General features: G+C 53.9%; 4 protein-coding genes across 4 annotated transcripts; 2 read left to right on the forward strand and 2 right to left on the reverse strand.

Annotated features, from left to right (window-relative positions):
* Positions 1-579: 579 nt before the first annotated feature.
* Positions 580-2,519, reverse strand: CH63R_11746 (Translation initiation factor RLI1; the record flags this gene model as incomplete). Its single annotated transcript, XM_018306720.1, has 3 exons — positions 580-615; positions 670-2,000; positions 2,060-2,519. 3 exons carry the CDS (start codon positions 2,517-2,519, stop codon positions 580-582), a joined length of 1,827 nt encoding a protein of 608 aa, XP_018153561.1.
* A 2,695-nt stretch (positions 2,520-5,214) lies between these two features.
* Positions 5,215-10,245, forward strand: CH63R_11747 (SNF2 super family protein; the record flags this gene model as incomplete). The annotated part of the gene is made up of 5 exons (XM_018306721.1): positions 5,215-5,631; positions 5,688-5,714; positions 5,772-5,859; positions 5,930-10,034; positions 10,083-10,245. 5 exons carry the CDS (start codon positions 5,215-5,217, stop codon positions 10,243-10,245), a joined length of 4,800 nt encoding a protein of 1,599 aa, XP_018153562.1.
* Positions 10,246-11,874: 1,629 nt separating this feature from the next.
* On the reverse strand, positions 11,875-13,959 carry CH63R_11748 (Sir2 family protein; the record flags this gene model as incomplete). Its single annotated transcript, XM_018306722.1, has 1 exon — positions 11,875-13,959. One exon carries the CDS (start codon positions 13,957-13,959, stop codon positions 11,875-11,877), a length of 2,085 nt encoding a protein of 694 aa, XP_018153563.1.
* A 2,558-nt stretch (positions 13,960-16,517) lies between these two features.
* CH63R_11749 (RNA polymerase II Mediator complex subunit Sin4) lies at positions 16,518-19,803 on the forward strand (the record flags this gene model as incomplete). Its single annotated transcript, XM_018306723.1, has 8 exons — positions 16,518-16,699; positions 16,757-17,111; positions 17,162-17,411; positions 17,460-17,899; positions 17,953-18,172; positions 18,226-18,345; positions 18,400-18,513; positions 18,563-19,803. 8 exons carry the CDS (start codon positions 16,518-16,520, stop codon positions 19,801-19,803), a joined length of 2,922 nt encoding a protein of 973 aa, XP_018153564.1.
* Positions 19,804-19,826: the final 23 nt, after the last annotated feature.

Below are 19,826 nucleotides of genomic sequence, written 5' to 3' on the forward strand. Positions count from 1 at the left end.
GTTGCCACGCACACAACGTCAATGCGAATGAGGAAAAAGGCGAGAAAAAAAGGGGGGAAAGCCAAATTATTTCTGGTCTTCTTCGTAACAATGGTCTTGTGTATTGTGTTCCTTAGCTCGAGACGTGTATACTTTTTCGCGAGTTCAAATGTTATCTACGAGCCTAGCTACAAAAAAACATTGCGTAGCAAAGACTGACGGCAGTCATCCTACTTGATCCGTTGCCCCTCAATCTACGGAGTCGGCCTGCCCCCAGATGAAATAAGTGAGGCCAACGGAAGAGCTTGGTTCGTGACCAGCGGTTCCTTCGCCTTTTCCATCCAACACGGGGAGGGGGCAAACCATAAAATATACATGCATCTCCGTAGGACCAGGCAACAGGAGATAGACTGCCGTCGCCATTGTTATCCGTCGGCGTCATCGTCCTTGGACGCGCTGGCCTCGTCCTCTAAACCGAAACCATAATCCTGACCGCCGGAAGCGCGCCTCCCCAGCTGCCGCTTATGCCCCTTTTGAACGCCCTGAACGCCTGAGTCGAATGCATCGTGACGAGGGAAGATATCCTTAGGGATGCCCTCTTCAACTCGTCTTGTCGTCGTCGTTGTCCAGGAAGAACTGTTACCGGTCAGTATATTTGATCGCATGATTCGCAATGATTGCGTGACTTACAAAGTTGCCGCTGGACTTCTGCTCCTGGTCCAACTGAGAGTTGGCCTTGTTGATACGAGGGCGGTAGTTGGTGGGGTCGCGACGGAAAGAGACGTCGAGGTTTTTAAGGAAAGTATTGCAGCCAGTCAAGAGAGACTCGGGCTTGTTGGCGTGGGCGTCGATACCAGGCTGGCCGTCGAAGACGATGACGCGGTCGGCCAGGTAGGTGGCCATGATGAAGTCGTGCTCAACGATGAAGGCGGTCTTCTTGGCGTGCATGATGAAGCGCTTGATGACGCGAGAAGCGATGATACGCTGCTCGGAATCGAGGTAGGCGGAAGGCTCATCGATAAGGTAAATGTCGGCGGGCATGCCAAGGGCAAGTACAATGGCGACACGCTGCAATTCACCACCGGACAAGTTCTTGACCTCCTGATCGATGAAGTCGTCGAGCTTCAGGGGCTTGACGACATCGGTCTGGAACTGGGGCGACAGGAAGGAGGCCCTGATCTTCTTGAAAAAGAGCTGGCGGACTGTACCCTCGAACTTGGGGGTGATGGTCTGGGGCTTCATGCTGATCTTCATCTCGGGGACGGCAGCCTTGGTGTCAGGCTTCAGGGCACCGGCAAGGAGACGGCAAAAGGTCGTCTTTCCAGTTCCGTTCTCTCCCATCATGACGATGATCTCAGAGTCGGTGAAGTCACCCGACTCGATGCTCAGCTTGAAGTTGCCCAGAGTCTTTTGCATCTTGGGGTACTTGAAGGCGCGAGACTTGTCGTTTATGAATTCGTCGGCACCCTCAGACAGCTTGAAGGTGAGAGATTCGTCACGGAAACGCAAGTTCTCGGTGGGGATGTGACCGTCAAGGAAGATGTTGATACCTTCACGGACGGACTGGGGCAGAGTGACAACACCATAGATGGCGGGCTTGCCGTACAAAACGCAGATGAAATCGGAGAGATAGTCGAGGACTGACAAGTCGTGCTCGACGACGATGATGTAGTCGTCGTCGCGGAGAAGAGAGCGGATGATACGGGCAGCCGCCAATCTCTGCTTAACATCGAGGTAGGAGGACGGCTCGTCGAACATGTACACATCGGCCTTGCGGACACAGACGGTACCAATGGCAAAACGCTGCAGCTCTCCACCGGACAAGAAGTTGATCTCGCGATCCATGATGTGGTTGAGCTCCAGGGTGTCGCAGACCTCCTTCTTGTTGCCGAGGGTGCTGACGGCGTCGATCAAGTGCTGGACGCTCTTCTGGGGGCCCTTGACGGCTCGAGGGATTTGGTCGACATACTGGGGCTTAACGACGGCCTTGAGGTCATCCTCCAGGAGCTTGGTGAAGTAGTCTTGACGCGGCCAGTTAGCTGACTGGAGGGAACAATGTTGCGAGCCCGGGTTTACATACTCTGAAGCTCGGAGCCACGGAAGTGCTTGATGACATCCTCCCAGTCAGGGGGGTTGTCGTAGCGACCCAGGTTGGGCTTGAGCTTGCCACTGAGAATCTTCAAGGCGGTACTCTTTCCAATACCGTTGGTTCCGACGAGACCCAGCACATTTCCGGGGCGGGGCATGGGCAGGCGGTGAAGCTTGAAGCTGTTGGCGGAGTAGCGGTGGGTTACCTGGGTCTCAAGGTTCGTGGGCAGGTTGATGATGGTGATGGCGCTGAAGGGGCACTTCTTGGGGCAGATACCACAACCGATGCATAGTGACTCGGAGAGGAAGGCGATGCGGGACTCGGGGCTGACTTCGATGCAAAGCTTTCCGGAACGGACGACGGGGCAGGACTTCTTGCACTCCTGACGACACTTCTTGGGCTTGCACTTGTCGCTGTTGACAATGGCGACACGGGTGAGTTTGTCCGACATGGTGATGATGGTGCCCGACTGATCGAGGGCGGGGTTAACGATGGGATGGTGGGGCTGTGATTTTTGCGCGCAGATTCGGCACAAACAATGAATAGGAAGAAAAGGCGGACCGCGGGCGGCTGGGAGGCAGTTGACGGATGGTGGTTGGAGGCGGGCGGAATCGAGGAGAAGGGTCAGAGAAAAGCAACAGGACCGGAAATTCGGCGAGGGATTGTCGAGGCGTCGCGACCTGGCCTTCTGAGGGTGACGGAGGGAAGAAAAATATTTTGGTGTTACAATTTGTTGCAAAGTGTCAGAGACGAGGAAAACACACGGCAATGGCAGCGAAATACAGCGGTCAGCCAATTTGTGTGCGCCGTCACTGGCTATGAGCGTGTGAATTGGCCAGATTTGGCGGGGCTGTTCCCCTACCCTACCGCTACATCCTTCCAAGTTACCCCGCCAGTGAGGGCTGTCGTGTGTTGTTGATGTACCCGGCTGCATGCGTCACGGCCGAAAAGTACATTTCCAGTACATTCCGAGCACCTGACATCACAGCTCTGAGTGAGGCCAATTCCTGGCCTGGAGCGTCGCATGCAGATGAATGGGTTATTCGCAACCTTGCTTTGAGAATGTGCCTGTGCACAGCTTTGGAAGAAGGCTTACCTTGTCGCATGTTTACTGTCGCCGCTGGAGGTTGGCCGACTTTTTCCACACCCGTCTCCACAAAGTTCTTGCTACATGAGCTGATTCTAAGTGGTGTATAAAGAGAGTAGTTCTTGATCCATGGGGACCGAAGTCAATGACGACGGTTCTTGGCTTGCCTCAACAGTACAGACTATCGACCAACGGCCGGAATTGTACAATCAGTTCTATCTCCAGTCTAGAAGTATACGGCCAAGAGTTCTGACAGCCTAAGACTCGCCTATGGAGTATGGTCACCGTAGCAGGAATCTCAACTTTCTTTCATGTAGCCACGAAGTCTGATTGGAGGCTATCGACGTCCTCAACGACTAGACATTTGGCTCAAGGCGAGCCACCGCCACTCAAACGTCGACTTGCCCGCCTGTCAGACGACTAGATACGAATATTCACTGACTAAGTTGTCAATGTGTGTGTGAGCAGCGCTGATAGACGTGGTGAACATGGTATCGGTCCTCTTGGCCATAAAACTAGGTTATATCCTGGATTTCGCTTGTTGTAGGTGACTCTAAATCTATAATTTACGTCTCTTCTCACATCATCACATTGAGCAGGGTAGGTATGTGATGGAAAGATGGAATGCATAGAAGTGTATTGTGTCCACATACTCTCGGATACACCAAGGCTGGCAAGTTTTGATCACTCAGTCCAGCTTTGATGTCAAATTTCCAGCTTGTTTATTATGCTGAAAAACTCACAGATGCGCGAGATCAAAGAGAGTATGGCGAGTGTCCTACCCGTCTTACTGCATATCTCGTCACCAGTCGTCGTTTTCCCATTGTGTAAACTGTGTGAGCGCTGAGCGGGCAAAAGTTGATACCGGAGTTTTCCTAGACCTGGCAGGGTCTCAGAAAAGTCATGGCGAGGGTCCCGGCGCCGGTCTCCCCACGTGTCACCTCTCAGGAGAGAAACTGCTTCCGAGCGTTTTGGGCAGAGCAATGTATTGTGTAGTCATTCGAGTTTTTTTTTTGAGTTTTTTTTTACACTCAGAATGATTTATGCACAGCCGTGTCCCAGGGAATGGTGTGCTGAAAGCCAGTCACAATTAGAGGCCGGAGACACGGCCATGAATGATCTCGGAGTTGCGTCGTCAAAGGTGGGGAAATTCAGGTCAGACGGGAGCGGTCAGCTCGGCGCTGATACTGGCGGGGTTCCGAGTCTCGGTGAACAATGCCCGCTCGCAGCACATTCGGCGGCGTGTGCACATTGGGGCTGGTAAGCCCCACATTCCGCAACTTGTATTGTATCTCATTTGTCCATTCACCTAGCCTCCCACCGAGGAAAGGTCAACCGCCGGATGGATTCTTCTGCCTCAGGCCACAATGAGCGACCCTTTTTTGGGGGTGATTCAGTGCGGGCTAGCGCTACAACCACCTGTACCTCACCCGTGCATCCACCTCAATTCTTTCCTGCCTCTCCACCAGTACATTTTCCATCCACCACCACCCTTCACCCTCCAGGCATTTGGACTACCCAGCACGTCACTTGTCCACATCCTTTCTTCGATACCTCCTCTGGTCAAGATCAATGGTACTTGCTGCCTGGAGGCCATTCGTTAATGACTTGTGAGTTGTTTTCCTGCCCTCTGGTTACCGGCCTTTCCAGGGCCAGCCAGTTCCCCGTCAAGAGCATCCAGCCCAGCCTCGTGTCGGCGCGCTCTCATCCTGATATCCCTATCGGGTATGACCTCAGCGATCCCTGGGGCAAGCTGTGTTGATGGAGATGACTTCTCTGAATGATTTCGATGGCCTGGTGACACGTCATGGCTCTACGGTTTAGCCCGACTGTCACAATGCCATCGCCATCAACTTTCAGCCTTGTCTCCATCAGATGCGCCCCCGCGATGCGACGAGGTCGATTGCTTGGTCAATATCTGGATTATTCTGGATGCTTTATGATTATATCAGTCGCCAGACCTCAATCACCACGCACCCTTTGCGGTTCTCTTCCCAAGCGGCCAGACACCGGGCTAATGTCGTGTCATCGATAGCAGGCAGCCTCGACTTAGGCCATCATGATGTCTAGCCCCCTCGAACCCGGTCCCACCAACGGGTACCGGTCACCGGAGGGTGATTCTCCCTCTCCAGTAGCCGATGCTGGTCACCAGAGTGATAGTGATCTCTCGGATGTGCGCGATAATGCCGCACGTCTCGCTTCACCGTCGCTGTCGCCGGATCCCAATGACTCGACCGGTTACATCAATGGCGCACCCGACTTCGCCGAATCAGAAAGTTCCGGCGACGAAAATAACGCATCTGATGATGCCGACTTTGACATGGACGAAGATGCGGCGTCCATTGTCCAGAGCGACGGGGCCGGCGACGTCCACTCGAGCTCTAACGATTCCCAGCGGCCTACGAAGCGGAAAGCTGCCGCTAGAGAGGATGACTTCATCAAGGCAAACCCTGAGCTATACGGGTTAAGAAGAAGCGTATGACCAATACCCGCTCAATCGAATCATAAGCGCTAGCTAACGGTCATGTGCAGTCACGTCCGACGCAACAGCGCAGAATGGTAAGCTGGACTTGCCGCCCGTCTCAATAATTGTGGCTAATGCCTTGGCGATGACAGGTCGATTCCTCTGATGAAACCGATTCTGATGTTGCTCCTACGAACAGGAGGACAGTGAAGAGAAGACGCGTCGAGACATCCAGACAGTGTAAGATCTGATATCCCAGGGCCATAATTATGCGACCAACATCACTAACGCTAACTTGCGTTTTCTGCAGCTTCGAAACGAGGTACACCTGCGCGGCAACCGTCGACAGACTCCGACTCCGACTCTGATAACTACGGCGGTGCTCGCGCGAAGAGTCTCCAGAAGAAGGCACGTCGCCAGCGTGAAGCACAGCCGAGCCTTCTCCTCGCCGAGAAGCGTTGGTCGAGCAGAAGGGCTGCCCAAGTACAGCAAGGCGCCTACGAGGAGAGCGACGTCGATGACGAGGAAGACGGGTCTGAACTCACTCCCAACTATTACGCGGCAGACGTAGTCGACGATTCCCCATACATCGATAAGGTCCTCAGACACAAGCTCAAAGATGGTCTCGAACTTAGCTGGAGCTCAACGAGAAATGACTTCGAGTATTACATCAAGTGGCAGGGAAAGTCGCACCTACACGATACATGGGAGACGGCGGAAACCCTGCGTAGCATGCGAGGCTACCGCAGGGTCGAGAACTACTTCAGAACCATCGTGGAGCACGAGCTTCTCATTCGGTTCGGCGAGGACATCCCTCCCGAAACTAAGGAACAGTTCTTTCTGGACCGCGAACGATCCGAAGAAGCACTGGAAGACTACACCAAAGTGGACAGGGTTGTCGCTATCCGCGACGGCGATGATGAGACCGAGTACTTGGTCAAGTGGAAGGGCTGCTACTACGACGAATGTACGTGGGAGGTTGCGTCAGCCATCAAGTCGGACTTTCAGGACAAGATTGACCAGTTCCTGGATCGGTCATCACGTTCATGGGTTTCTAACCGCAAAGAGTCCAATCCGGATACACGGACAAGAATGACCAAACTCGAAGCACAACCCGACTATATTAAGGGCGGCGAACTGCGTTCATTCCAGCTCAGAGGTCTGAATTTCTTGTGTCTCAACTGGACTCGCGCCAACAACGTTATTCTTGCCGATGAGATGGGCCTCGGGAAAACCGTTCAAAGCGTCTCGTTTCTCAGCTGGCTTCGCAACGAGCGCGAACAAGAAGGCCCGTTCCTCATCGTCGCGCCCCTCAGCGTCATCCCCGCATGGGGCGATACCTTCGACCACTGGTCTCCGGACATGAATTACGTCGTCTACCTTGGCAACGAGACTTCCCGCAGCACCATCCGTGACAACGAGTTGATGGTCAACGGCAATCCCAAGAAGCCCAAGTTCAATGCCCTCATTACCTCGTATGAGATGATTCTCCAGGACTGGCAGTTTCTTCAGCAAATCAAGTGGCAGGCTTTGCTCGTCGACGAAGCCCATCGTCTGAAGAATAAAGAGTCTCAACTGTATGCGAGACTCGTCGGTTTCGGGGTACCGTGCAAGATCCTGATCACAGGCACGCCCATTCAGAACAACCTGGCTGAGCTTTCGGCACTCATGGACTTCCTCAACCCCGGAAAAGTCGTCATCGATGAGGAACTAGAGAACCTCGCTGGAAATGATACCCAAGAAAAGCTGCAGGACCTACACAAGTCAATCGCCCCTTACATCTTACGCCGCACAAAGGAGACTGTTGAGTCGGATCTTCCACCCAAGACCGAAAAGATCATCCGAGTCGAGCTTTCGGATGTTCAGCTGGAGTACTACAAGAACATCCTTACGAGGAACTATGCTGCTCTGTCCAACGCCACGGGTCAGAAGAACTCGTTGCTCAACATCATGATGGAGCTGAAGAAAGTGAGCAATCATCCGTATATGTTTGCCGGTGCCGAAGACAGAGTACTCGCCGGCAGCACCCGTCGGGAGGACCAAATCAAAGGCTTGATTGCCAGCAGTGGAAAGATGATGCTTCTCGATCAACTTCTCACAAAGCTCAAGAAAGACGGTCACAGAGTCCTTGTTTTCAGTCAGATGGTCAAGATGCTAGATATTCTCAGCGACTACATGGCTCTCCGGGGCTACAAATTCCAACGTCTTGACGGCACTATCGCCGCGGGTCCTCGCCGCATGGCAATTAACCATTTCAACGCTGAGGATAGCGACGACTTTTGTTTTCTGCTTTCCACCAGAGCAGGAGGATTGGGTATCAATTTGATGACCGCCGATACTGTCGTCATTTTCGACTCCGACTGGAACCCACAAGCAGATCTGCAAGCGATGGGACGCGCCCACCGCATCGGACAGAAAAAGCCTGTTAGCATTTACCGTCTGGTATCCAAAGAAACTGTCGAAGAAGAAGTCCTCGAGCGCGCTCGCAACAAGCTTCTGCTTGAGTACCTCACAATTCAAGCTGGCGTCACTGATGACGGCAAGGCGTTCCGCGAGGAAATGAACAAGAAGGGTCTAAAGATTGATGGTCCGAACTCTGCGGAGGATATCCAGTTGATTCTCAAGATGCGCTCACAGAAGATGTTTGAGCAAAGTGGCAACCAAGAGCGTCTCGAACAGCTCGACATTGACTCTATCCTGGAGAACGCCGAAATCACGAAGACCAAGGTCGACGACAAGATGAACCTTAGCAGTGGTGGTATCGACTGGGACAACTTCATGCAGTACACCGATGTGAAGGTGGACGACTTGACCCTCGACTGGGACCAGATCATTCCTGCCGACGAGCTTGCCGTTATCAAAGCCGAGGAAGATAAGCGCAAGAATGAGGAGTATGTGGCAAAGGTCGCTGCTGAGAGCGCTCCGCGCAGGGTGACAATGAAGAACCGGAATGAGACGGACAGATCGGACCGTCTTGCGAAGAAGCGACAGAGGGAAGAGCAGCAACGCCAGGAAGCTGAGGAACAGCGTGCCCTGCTATCTGACCCGAAACGCCCCCTCAATGAGAAGGAAACACGAAACCTTCTGAAGGCTTTTTTCCGATATGGTTCTATGGAAGACCGCGGTGACGAAATCGTTCAAGAAGCTCGGCTCGCCGAACGCGACCGCGATTACCTCAAATCAATACTGGACGACTTTGTCAAGACTTGCGAAGACGCACTCAACGAGAACACTGCACGTCTCATGGACGATGAGCGAAAACTCGGGAAGTCATTGACGAAGAAGGACAAGAAGGCCGTCCTGGTCGACTTTGGCGAGGTGCGGAAGATGAATGCCGAGACAGCTGTCGAACGTCCGCAGCAGCTTCGCCTGCTGAGGCAAACCATTCGGAAGAATGATGACTTCAAGACATTCCGTCTCGCCGACGCGACCAAGGCCGCCCACTACTCATGTGAATGGGGTGCGCGAGAGGATGGGATGCTTCTTGTTGGCATTGACAAGTATGGTTTCGGCGCTTGGGCGCAGATACGAGACGATGACCAGCTGGACATGTCCGACAAATTTTTCCTCGAAGAACATCGCATCGAGAAGAAGGAAGAGCGGATCAAGGGAGCTGAAAAGGTGGTCAACTCCCCCGGTGCTGTTCATCTCGTTCGCCGTTCAGAGTATTTGCTCTCTGTGCTTCAGGCGAAGCATTCAACAGACCCGTTAGCTCACAGAGCCGTCGAGAACCACCATCGGAACAATAAGAGATTGGCCAACGGACATCGTCGCAGTGATGTGGGCAGCGGCGCGGCGTCACCTGCTCCGCCAGCACTCAAGAAAAACGGCTCGCATCGGGATAGAGAGCGCAGCCACGGCGACCACCATCGCAGCCGCAGCAACGCCGATGAGAGAGGCACGCCGCGGCCCGAGTCGAAGAGAAAACACTCGGGCCACGACGAGGGCCGCATCCCCAAGCATCGGAGAACGGAAGAGACGCGACGCACAAAGAGCGATGAACAGCAGTCTCCTAGGTCTGACAGACCTCGGAATCGTGATGAGGGCGAGCGTAGCAGCAAGCACCGTCGCCCGGAGGATCATCGGCATGGAGACGAACGCCGGCGCTCGAGTAATACCCCGCGAGCCAGTCAACCCGACAGCGAGCGTCGCAACCAAGCACTTCGAAGGCTTGACCAACTTCGTAAAATGGGAGACAACAAGGAGGAGAGAGAGAAGGATGCGGACGCCATGCTGTGGTATTTGCTGAAGCCTGTTCGTGGAAACTTCGAGGCTATTCTGGTTACAACAAAGGAGAGGGTCAAGTCCAGTAAAGAACGAGCTAAGATCTTTGGCGAGGAGCTGGTTGTCATTGGCAACTTTCTGGACCGCGAATTTGTCCAGGAGCGAGACAACGCGCTCAAAAACCGCTTCTGGTATGTTGTCCGATCCTCGCAGGTGATGCGAAGCTAACTGAGCCACAGGGAGTTCCTGGCAAATCTATGGCCTGTTGATAGCACCAGCAATGAGGTGACGGGCGATCGATTGAGTGCCATGTATAGAGTCCTGCAGGCCAGAGAAGTGAAGAAGCACAATGGAGACAAGCCGGCAGCGGCGTCGACGAATGGCACAGCAGCCACTTCCTAAGCGCAGGGTCAAGCATCATCAAAACAACGGGGAGACATACGACTATTCATTTGCGCAATCTCGATTCAGTCACAATACGTGTCTAATTTCAGCATTGGCCCGGCGTTTCGGTACTAAGGGGGAAGGCATTGTTTTATCGAGGCGAGGGAATGACAAGATAAACTACATACCCGGACTTGCATGGTACAGGACGACCCGATTTGGAGTTTTGAGAAAGCATCATGTCTTATACCGTGCGTTTGAGATTTTGTTTTTGGGGAATGAGGAAAGACGACGGGCTGGCATATTTTTGACGGCTACTGGGCGGAAGCACGTCTCGCTGCATACAAAGGGACGGCTAGTCACATGACGTTGGCCTCGTCGGTGTCCCGATGACCATAGCCTTGTCTGCGGCGACGCGCTGGGGGACGTGTACTCTGTATCTCCACGGCGTTGACTCAAGCCAGTCCTGACGAAGGTACCGGAAGACAAAGACGGATGGCCCTGATCCGAGATTCAGGACCCGAGGAGAGAGACTCCTCCATTCATGTTAAATTACTTTTTTGGAAGCAGCGAGAAGGGAGTTGGTGCGCGCACACAAGCAAGAAAAAAAACAAGGGGAGTCTACATTGTCTAGGTCTTGTCTTATTCCCTTGGCCGACAGACAGGAGGAGGTCTGGTTTGTGAACGTGGTGCGAGCGCGGGGTATCGACTGTAAAGGAGGTATCGACTGTAAAGGAGGAAGCAGCCGACCAGACATCCATCCCTTGGCGTAGACGGCATCAGGAAGAGACTGCGGAATATATACCGCCTTGCAAATCAATCCAGCGTCCTGTCTCCGTGATCAAACCTCATGTCCATGTTCACTGCACTGGCCGTCGCCTCCGTTAAATAGATAGCAGTAGCCAGACGCAAAGAGCCGAGGGGGGATTGCAGCGCTGATGACAGTGGTCATGTGCTCCAGTCCTGCCACTGTCAGAGCTTTTCGACGTTAAGAGGCCAGCCCGAAACGCCTGGCAGCCGGCCGTCGTCTGGTGTGTATCGGATGATTCACCAGCGCGGTGCCCCTCGAGAACCACCTGGTCCGCACTCTGTCTCTCGGGACCGACATGTTGTGACAGAATGGTCAGCACATCTTTCTGCCTATTTGTAGGCTGTCACTGTCCAGGAGACCACATTGCACATCAAGAGTTCAGGACGTGTCAAGGTTGTCATGCCGTCTCGCATCATGTGGTGTATTGACGCTATCGTTTCGTTTCACTTCAAAGACGCGTCTATTCATTTGTCTCCTCATCGCTTCTAGAGGATTGCATACGTGTGCGCGCATTTGTGTGCTTGTGTGGTGTCCGCCTCCCAAAACTGAAGCCCTCGCTTGTGGCAATCCACATCGTGACTTGCGGTCCGGTGTACCTTTCCACACTGAGTAAAGGCCGCTCGCTTTATACAGGAGGGCCAGATGATTTATGTATATACATGACGAGTGAGGCGACGTAATCCGTGTCAACTCCGTGTGTGAAATGCCTCCTGTGGTCCAAGACCTGTGGCCCAAACTCTTCGGTACCGACAGGTCGACGCCCTTCTATGAATAAACAAAAAATATGAAAAATAACGGCAGGTAATCACGTGATCAACAACTCCCCGTGACTGTAGTCAGTCCACCAAGGACTCCATGCCCCGAGGAACCGACTCGGGGGATATTGTGTCGGCTGACTTTCGTCGTATGTGCATCGGCGTCATAGGGCGTACTTCGCTGCTGTCTTTGCCGCTACTCTTTGTTGGAACGCCATTGTGGGGTGAAGATTTCGGATGTCCTGTCAAAGATGCTCCTGGTAACTCTTCCAAAGGCGTCATGGGCGAGAGAGTGTCGTCCCTCTGTCCATCCGTGCCCGGATCCTCTGCACGCTTGTAGACGGAGCTTTGGATTGGTTTTTGAATGGGTCGCAGCGGTGGAAGCTGCGACTCGAGATTATCATCGGCATACTTGTAATGCTGATTGTCCAATTTGCCAGCCAAGGTCTCCTGAGGCATGTCGGCAAGCTCGCGGTTCTTCTGGGTCTTGAACGTGTGAGTGACACTGTTCTTAGGCGGCTCCGTAGACTTGTTGTTGGTCTTGCGGGACTTCTTCACAGGCGCCTTCTTGACCTTCTTGACAGACATGTCGCTTTCAGATGTGCCCGCTTTCTGGCCAGTGAAAGAAAGCTTGCTCTGCTTGGGCTTAGCCGCTTTCTTTGCGGTCTCGGTGGGCTTGATCTTCGGACTCGCTGTAGGCGTCGGAATGCTCTGTACAGGGTCCACGAGCTTGCGCTTCCTGAACTCAGACGCAGTGCTGGAACCAGACTTGGTCGGCGAATCGGGTGTGGGCGAGATGAGTTGCACCTCAAGATTGTCCCTACTAAGTCTGTCCAGGCGACGCTGCTCCTCTCCCTCGCTGAGATACGCGGACTGGTCGCCTTGAGGCTCGTCAAACCTTGGCAGAGCAGCCCAGTGAGCAACATCGTCGCATTTTCCACGGACGACGAGATCCCAACAGTCCTTGAAGTCATTATGTTGCGGTTCCGAATCTGTGTTTATCCATGCGGTGAACCCGTCCCTGCGGCTGCGCGTGACCTGGCACAGCTCTTTCACGAGCCTCCGTACACCGGGAATCTTCAAGCTTGTGCCGACAACAATGACGGCGTCGGGACGCGACTTGAGGTCCACGCTCGACACTTTACCAATGGCCTCTTCGTCCGGGTTAAATTCATTGTAGAGCACCATCCTGGGGCGTAGGCGGCCAATGCCGTGGCTCCGCCTTTGCTCGAACTGGGTTCGCAGTTGGTCGATTGTTTTGCACTCCTCGCACAGTGGAGCCTCGTGACCCACGAAAAGCTCTGTCTTCAGCGGTCGGATATCGGTGCATTTCGAGCAGACCATGTGCTCGACGCTCCCGTGCAACTGAATGGTTTTGGGCCATGGTCCTTTGGTATTGAGAGGAACGTTCGTTTTCAAGGGTTCCATGTTGGTATCGATACAGTCGACGTTCTGGCTGTAGAGACGCAGGAGTCGGTTCTCTGCAGCGAGTGACGCGAGGAGGTGGTGGAACTTGGTGGGCTTGGAGGCCTTCACCATGGTGGCCAGGTCGCAAATCATCTTGTGGAATTTCTCGGTCGAGGAGTCGTGCTTGTAGACCGAGGCGTCAAACAAGTGCTTGCCTGAGCCCTTTACTTTGTGCTCATTGGGAAGTGTCGCGAAAAGGCCCGTCTTGGATCGAAAATCGGGAATGCCTGCCGAAACGGATATGCCAGCACCTGCGATGACCACAATTTTCTTCCGCTTCTTCAGGGCGGACACGAGACGCGCCAGTTTCCCATCGTCTTCGTCGCATTCGTCCAGGTTGAGGTACTCCGTGGTGCGCTCCTTAGGCGGCGTTACCTTGCGCCGCTTTCGAGGTGGCTGGCCGTCGGGGGCATCGTTGGGATTGACATTGATAGAGTCAGCAGCATCTTTGTCGAGCTTGATGGCGAGCACGGAATCCTCTGCAGCCTCTAGCTTGATTGGTGATTGTGCGCCGGAGGGCATGGAGGACGTCGGCGACGGATATCGTTTTGACGCGTCAAGAGCGGTTTCGGGCGACGCCGGTATTGATGGAGATTTTGACAATACCGAGAGAGGCGAAGACAAGTTGGAACCTGGGGGGAAGGGGTTCTTATGGGGCGCGTCGACGTCCATATTTGAGGAGGAAGGGGTCGCGTCCATTGTGTGTATGATCGGAGATGGAGGAGAGGAGGACGGGGAGGATGGGGGAAAGAACCAAGAAAAGATACGCATGTGGTACATGGGCGAAATGTCCTATACCATGACGGTTGTTCGACGTTTAATGTGGGCAGTGAGTGAGTCCTTTCTCCGGGGATGGTGTGAAAGGGTTTTCGTTGTTGGCGGGAAGGTGAGAAGAGAAGTGTCGTTGAAGAAAGACAAAGTGTGGAGAGCGGACGGGCGAGGGTACCTTTACAAGTACATAGATGTGGCATCTGGTTGCAGACGTACATGAATGGGGGGGCGGCGGGCACGGAGGGAGAAGGGGGCACGGGGGACGGGGGGAAGAGGCCGAAGTGGGAGCGGACGTGACTTGGAACGCACGCCAGAGGCGAGGCGGGCTAGAGAAAGCCTGAAAGTGCCGTCAACGCAAGTCGGGAAAAGCAGTAGGCGGGCGAGAAAAAGTGAGAGAACGAACGATCGGGCGGCTAGTGTTTTGCTGCTGGTACTGCTGCCGCCGCTGTTAGAGTGTGCGCACGTCCAAGATTCCCTCTGTAAAAAATACACATACTAGGTAGGTACAGTACGGAACGTTCGAAGGTGGGTATGCTTTGAGCCGGATTTTTTCTCTCAAAACAGAAAATGTCCCTAATTTCCCATTAGGTCTGATCAAAGTCGAGTTTTGCTTCGCTCTCCGGTTGCTCCCATTTGGCTGGCAAGCAGATGTTGGTCTTAACAGTTAATTATCCGACCCCACTCGATGATGTATCTGCTCGGCGGCCTTTCGCAGCAAAGGTACGTTGGCCCCGTCGCGACACTCCGTCCACGTTCTCCGCCCCTCCGCCCTCCGGCCCATCCCCCCTCCTGGTGTTCCTCCGTTCCCCCCTCTTCTTCGACTCACTTTCTGCGCATCCTGTCCCCTTACTGTTTTTCTCTTTCGGTACCCATCCAACTTCTGGGATGACGACGACCAACCCCGCTGTTTACTTCTTTTTGCTGACCAAGACGGTTTTTTTATTTATTTTTTGGACTCGGCGAGTGCCTCCGACAATGGCTGCTCTGTCCCGCACTCGGCATCCCGGACGGTATCTTCCACAGGCCAAACCCTACCCAAGGAGATCCTGAACAGTGCTGAGCAGAGACAAAGCATTGTTTTTGATTAATTCGAGAATCGAATCGCGCTTTTTGATGGGGTCTTGTGCCCGGGAAAGAGGTAATCACAGCAACAGTCTGGGACCGCGGGTTGGGATAAGCTTACGGCGGCGATGGCGGCTCCATCCATCCACCATCCCAAGGTCAGCGGCCTGTCGATCCAGTGGTGAGCTGCAGCAAGATGCACCACTACAGCGGCGGCAATCCAAGCGTCCTCAGGTCCCCATGCAAGATCGCCACGGTCTCCAAAACATAACAGACACTGCAACTGCCCAACGCATCTCGCCGCAGCCACAGACCTCTCCTATCGCTGTCGCGGGTCGTGCGGTCCACAAAACCCTTCATCACATCTCGTAAGTCAGGACTTGACCAAAACGACGTCATTCATCGTGCGGGCTGAAGACGCGTGAAACCCAATTATAGTGTGACAATAATAGCTTGCCGAAAAGGATGTCTTTGTCACGTGGAAAGGTTCTCAGCTTTCATAGGCGAAGTAAGATGGATTATCCCCAATGTTTTCCACTGTCGATACAATCATATCGGTTCAAGGCGAGGCAAGGCGGTCGTTCAGCTGAAACGCGGCCGAGTTGGGAAGGGCTAAAAAGTGACAAGAGCGCGACACCTACCTCATGTGCATCTCATGGAGCCACGGAGTGGGCGCCCGTTGCCCGGAAACACTGACCTCCTAAATTATGCCCTGTCCATCATCCACGTCCGCCCGTCCCTTTCCCTGTCACACTCGATGGGGGGCCGGGGCCTCTGATGCAGGGATCATTGAACGGATGTCACGGGTCCCTTTTCTTCCCCACGAACTTGTACTCTGTAGCACAGCACTACTCTGTACAGAGTACACAGGTGCTGTACTTTTCACCAGCCTCGGTGTGGCTTGACACACAATCAAGTCAGTCTCCCCTACTTAGGTTTAGCTCGAAAAGGGAACATCCAGCCGCCTACATAATGGAGGCTGAGGGAAGGTGTGGTTTATTGGAGTCTCTGCCCGGCTCAGACCCGTTTTCATTGGTCCTATTTCATTTACGTCCACGATTCGTGATCCACATCACAATTCAATGTCAACGTCCAGGTGCATCTTTCTGTGCTCCAGCCACACTTCCCATCAACTACCACCTGTTTCCCCCCAATCATCCATCAAGGCTCACCAAAGGCCACCACATCAGAACGACGGCATCTTGTAGTCTCAGTATATTGCATGAAGTGGCTCGTCTGGCGCCCATCGTATGATAACAAAGTCTTCCTTCGACCTGCTCCGAAGATGAGCTTCTGCCGGCTGTCAGAGTTGTTGTTGTTGTTGTCTTAAACCAGCTCTTCAGCCTTACCCATCCGTCAGCCTTGGCAGACGGACACTTGTGGATGCGCGCACGCGTAGACTTGAAGTCTCCGATTCGACGTACATGACTGAAGCCAAAATGCCGCTCATGCTCGAGAATGGCATGAACGGCTCCATGCAGGTCGATCAGCTTGACGTTGATGACCTTTTCGGCGACGGCGTCGGTCTATCTCTTCATACGGCTCGGCCTCCCACCAAGCATTTGCGCCAAAGGATAGACGATCTGCGGACTCGCGGTTGTTGCCAGTGAGTAACCATCTTCCCGTCTACCACCTCACCTGGGCGTATACTCACACTTTTCAGGGGTATAGCATGGTCGAGATCCGGCGCAATCGCATCGATTTCTCCCGACGGAAAGACACTGGAAGCCAGGTTTTTACGCTCGCATCCCGACGATGGCAACTGGGGTCTCAGCGAGCCCACAAAGGTCGACCTCATCACCATCAACGCTACTAGCCCCATAGTTCACCTGGCCTGGGCCTCGACAACAAGTCCAGAACTAGCCGTCATCGATGCGACCGGTCGAGTTGCCATCCTAACCTACTCCATCACATTGAATCGCCCCTTCGCAACGCGAAAGTGGGATCATGATCCGAGTGATGATCTTCACGCCATTGTCGGCAGCTACTGGCTTCCCCTTGCACCCCAGTCCAAGCAGGTAAATTGCCGGCCTACCGCGCGCGCCACTTCATCTAGCTGACTGCCCAGTATTATGTGAGCCATGGGCCTGCTGTGAGGGATGGTAACCAGTACCGCTACGAGAGCTCCTTCGTACATGCCTACGGTCCATGGCATCCAAACCCATCCAAGAGCGCTCTGCTGTGTGTCACCACAAACGGCCATCTCAAGATGTTCTGGGCTCAAAATAATAACAAGATTGAGGAGACTACGCTTGAGCTTGAAAGCGTTAACTCCTCTGATGATTTGGTCACGCACGCAGCACTACACAGTGATAAGAGTAGGTGTGTTGGACTGCTTGACGAATCGGCTCGCTGACACGTATTAGGTAGTCTGTGGGTTGCTCTAGCGACTACCTCCAAACAGTTGCGTGTTGTGCGAGTTGGCATCCATTGGGGCTTGCCTCAGTCCCAATCCGACAATAAACCGCCCCCTGGCAGCCAAGCCCTGAACCCGACCATGCAAGAGAAACATGTTGCGATTTCTAGCTGGTTGCCTAGTGGCTCATCCGCCACCCCAATCGACTCCGCCGCCAACCAACTGACACACTTGGAGATCTTGCCGTCAACCCTAGACCACACGGGCCAGGGCTGGGCTCCCCTTATCATCCTCGCAGTCCGTACTTACTTATCAACGCCCAATACCCCTTACCAGGAAACGCAAAGCATTATCGACAAGTGGGAGGTCCTCAACGACCAGTCCCAGAGCCTTCACCCAGCGTTCGAGCAGCTGGGAAGTCGCAGGAACAGTACAGGAGCGGCTCCAGCTGTAAGTCAGGTTTCTCTCCCATCTTCAAAGGGTTACGTCTAACGTGGTCCAAGCCCACATCCCGACTCAAGAAGTTTGACCCCGTGGTCATCAACAAGGCCATTGTTGGCGTCCACACTATCCAGTATGGCAGAGTCATCTGTCTAGCCTTTAGCGATGGTTCGGTAGAATATCGCGACAGGTTCACCTTACAGGAGATTTACAACGAGATGAATCTCGATAGGGTCATGACGCTGAACCAGGTGGGCTTCACTCTCCAGGATGAGTCGCCATGTAGGTCAATCTGTCGTGTTTTGCCTTTGTGCTTCGGCTCACTATCTACCCAGGCTTGCAAATGGCATTCTCCCCGACAAACTGTTCCATCATTAAGATACAAGACGATGGCAAAGTCAAATGGAGCAAGATGCACTATCCCCTGGGTGATATCGGCAACTCCAGCCAAGACGGTAGGCATTTCTCTATCCCTCAGGTGTCTCTAAGGCCGCTCTGACACCAAATAGCACCATATGCCGCCACGCTGGCGGCATTAACGGTAGCTGCCTCGACAGCAACTTTCAACAACATAAACTACGATGATATCCTGGCTGTTGCTCGTCCATATGCAGATAAAAATCGTGCGTTTGCCCGCAGACAGCTATTTGACTGGGAAGCTGACCTTTACAGGCTTCACGTCCGACTGGATCAACGAAATCGTGCGCATGCTCAAGATCCCCGTCGACTACTCGGAGGATACCCACCACGATAGTCTTGTTAGAAACAGCTCTCTTCAGATGTGCTTGAGCATCCTCAACCACCTTGGGTACAAAGGCATGTTTCAGCCTCGGTCGTTTGGCGGCAAGTTCGCTATGCTGGCACTCAACGCACGCAACGTCGTCATTCTCATCACGATCGCGAGTAATACTCCGGCTACGATTCGAGAGAAGCTTAGTCCGCTTGACGAGCACGAGGTTGTTGACGCACTCGCCGGTTGCGCAAAGTGGTCTCTCGATCTTCTCTCGTGGCTTACAGACTGTCTTTTCGCCCTTCTTGACGACCAGCAGTTCCTTGCCCTCCTCACACCGCAGCGCTTCTCCGAGATCAGCACCTACCTACAGTCCCGCTCCGACGTCTCTCTCCACTTGCTTCTATGCTCTTCAACGCGCGGTTTTCTCTCTGCCGTATGCCGCCGCATTCTGCACCTTGAGATTCTCTCGAACCGCGCTATCGAGTTCTACGAACGCCGGGCCGCTATGCAGAAGGCCACCGATCCATCCTCGCAAAATAAGGCTCTGCATGTAGTTCTATACAAGGCTTACCAGAAGATGCAGCGCGTCACCTCCAGCAGTCTCATCAAGGTACAAGAGTTTGACCGTCTCCTCACGGTCCTCAACAACGACATTCGCTCCGCCTACCAGAGCTCTTTCGCGTCTCTGGCGAGTAAGAACCCCCCGGGCGCCGGTGGGCAGAAGGCGCTGGACGCGCAAATCAAGAACGCCCAGACCCGATGCGAGCTCAGCATGCTCCTCGCGGCATCGCCGCCTCCAGCCTTCCTCCCCGTTCTCCTGAAGTTCTTCAACACCGACCTTAAGACATATCGCGCGCAGGCCGACCCGTCCAAGCTCTTCTTTGCGGACTTCACCCTCCTCGAAATCGACGACGATCGCCGAACTCTCGCGGCTCGCAAGGCAAAAGGCCGGTTTATCGACGTATTCAAACGTGTCGAGCTGGCTACACCATCAGCCGACAGCACGAAGGAGGGCGAGGATGCCAAGCTGGCGCAGTGGAGACGATGCGTTCGGTGCTCGGCGGTCATGGAGGACGTCTTTGGCTCTCGACCAGGTTTTACGTTTGTACTGGCTCAGCAGAGGAAGTGTTCCTGTGGTGGCCACTGGGGGCTCTTGCCCAAGGATGTTCTCATAATTTGAAACTCTTGAGGGATTTTGAAGCG

This window comes from Colletotrichum higginsianum, chromosome 8, assembly GCF_001672515.1.
Source record: "Colletotrichum higginsianum IMI 349063 chromosome 8, whole genome shotgun sequence".
Classification (NCBI taxonomy): Eukaryota; Fungi; Ascomycota; class Sordariomycetes; order Glomerellales; family Glomerellaceae; genus Colletotrichum; species Colletotrichum higginsianum.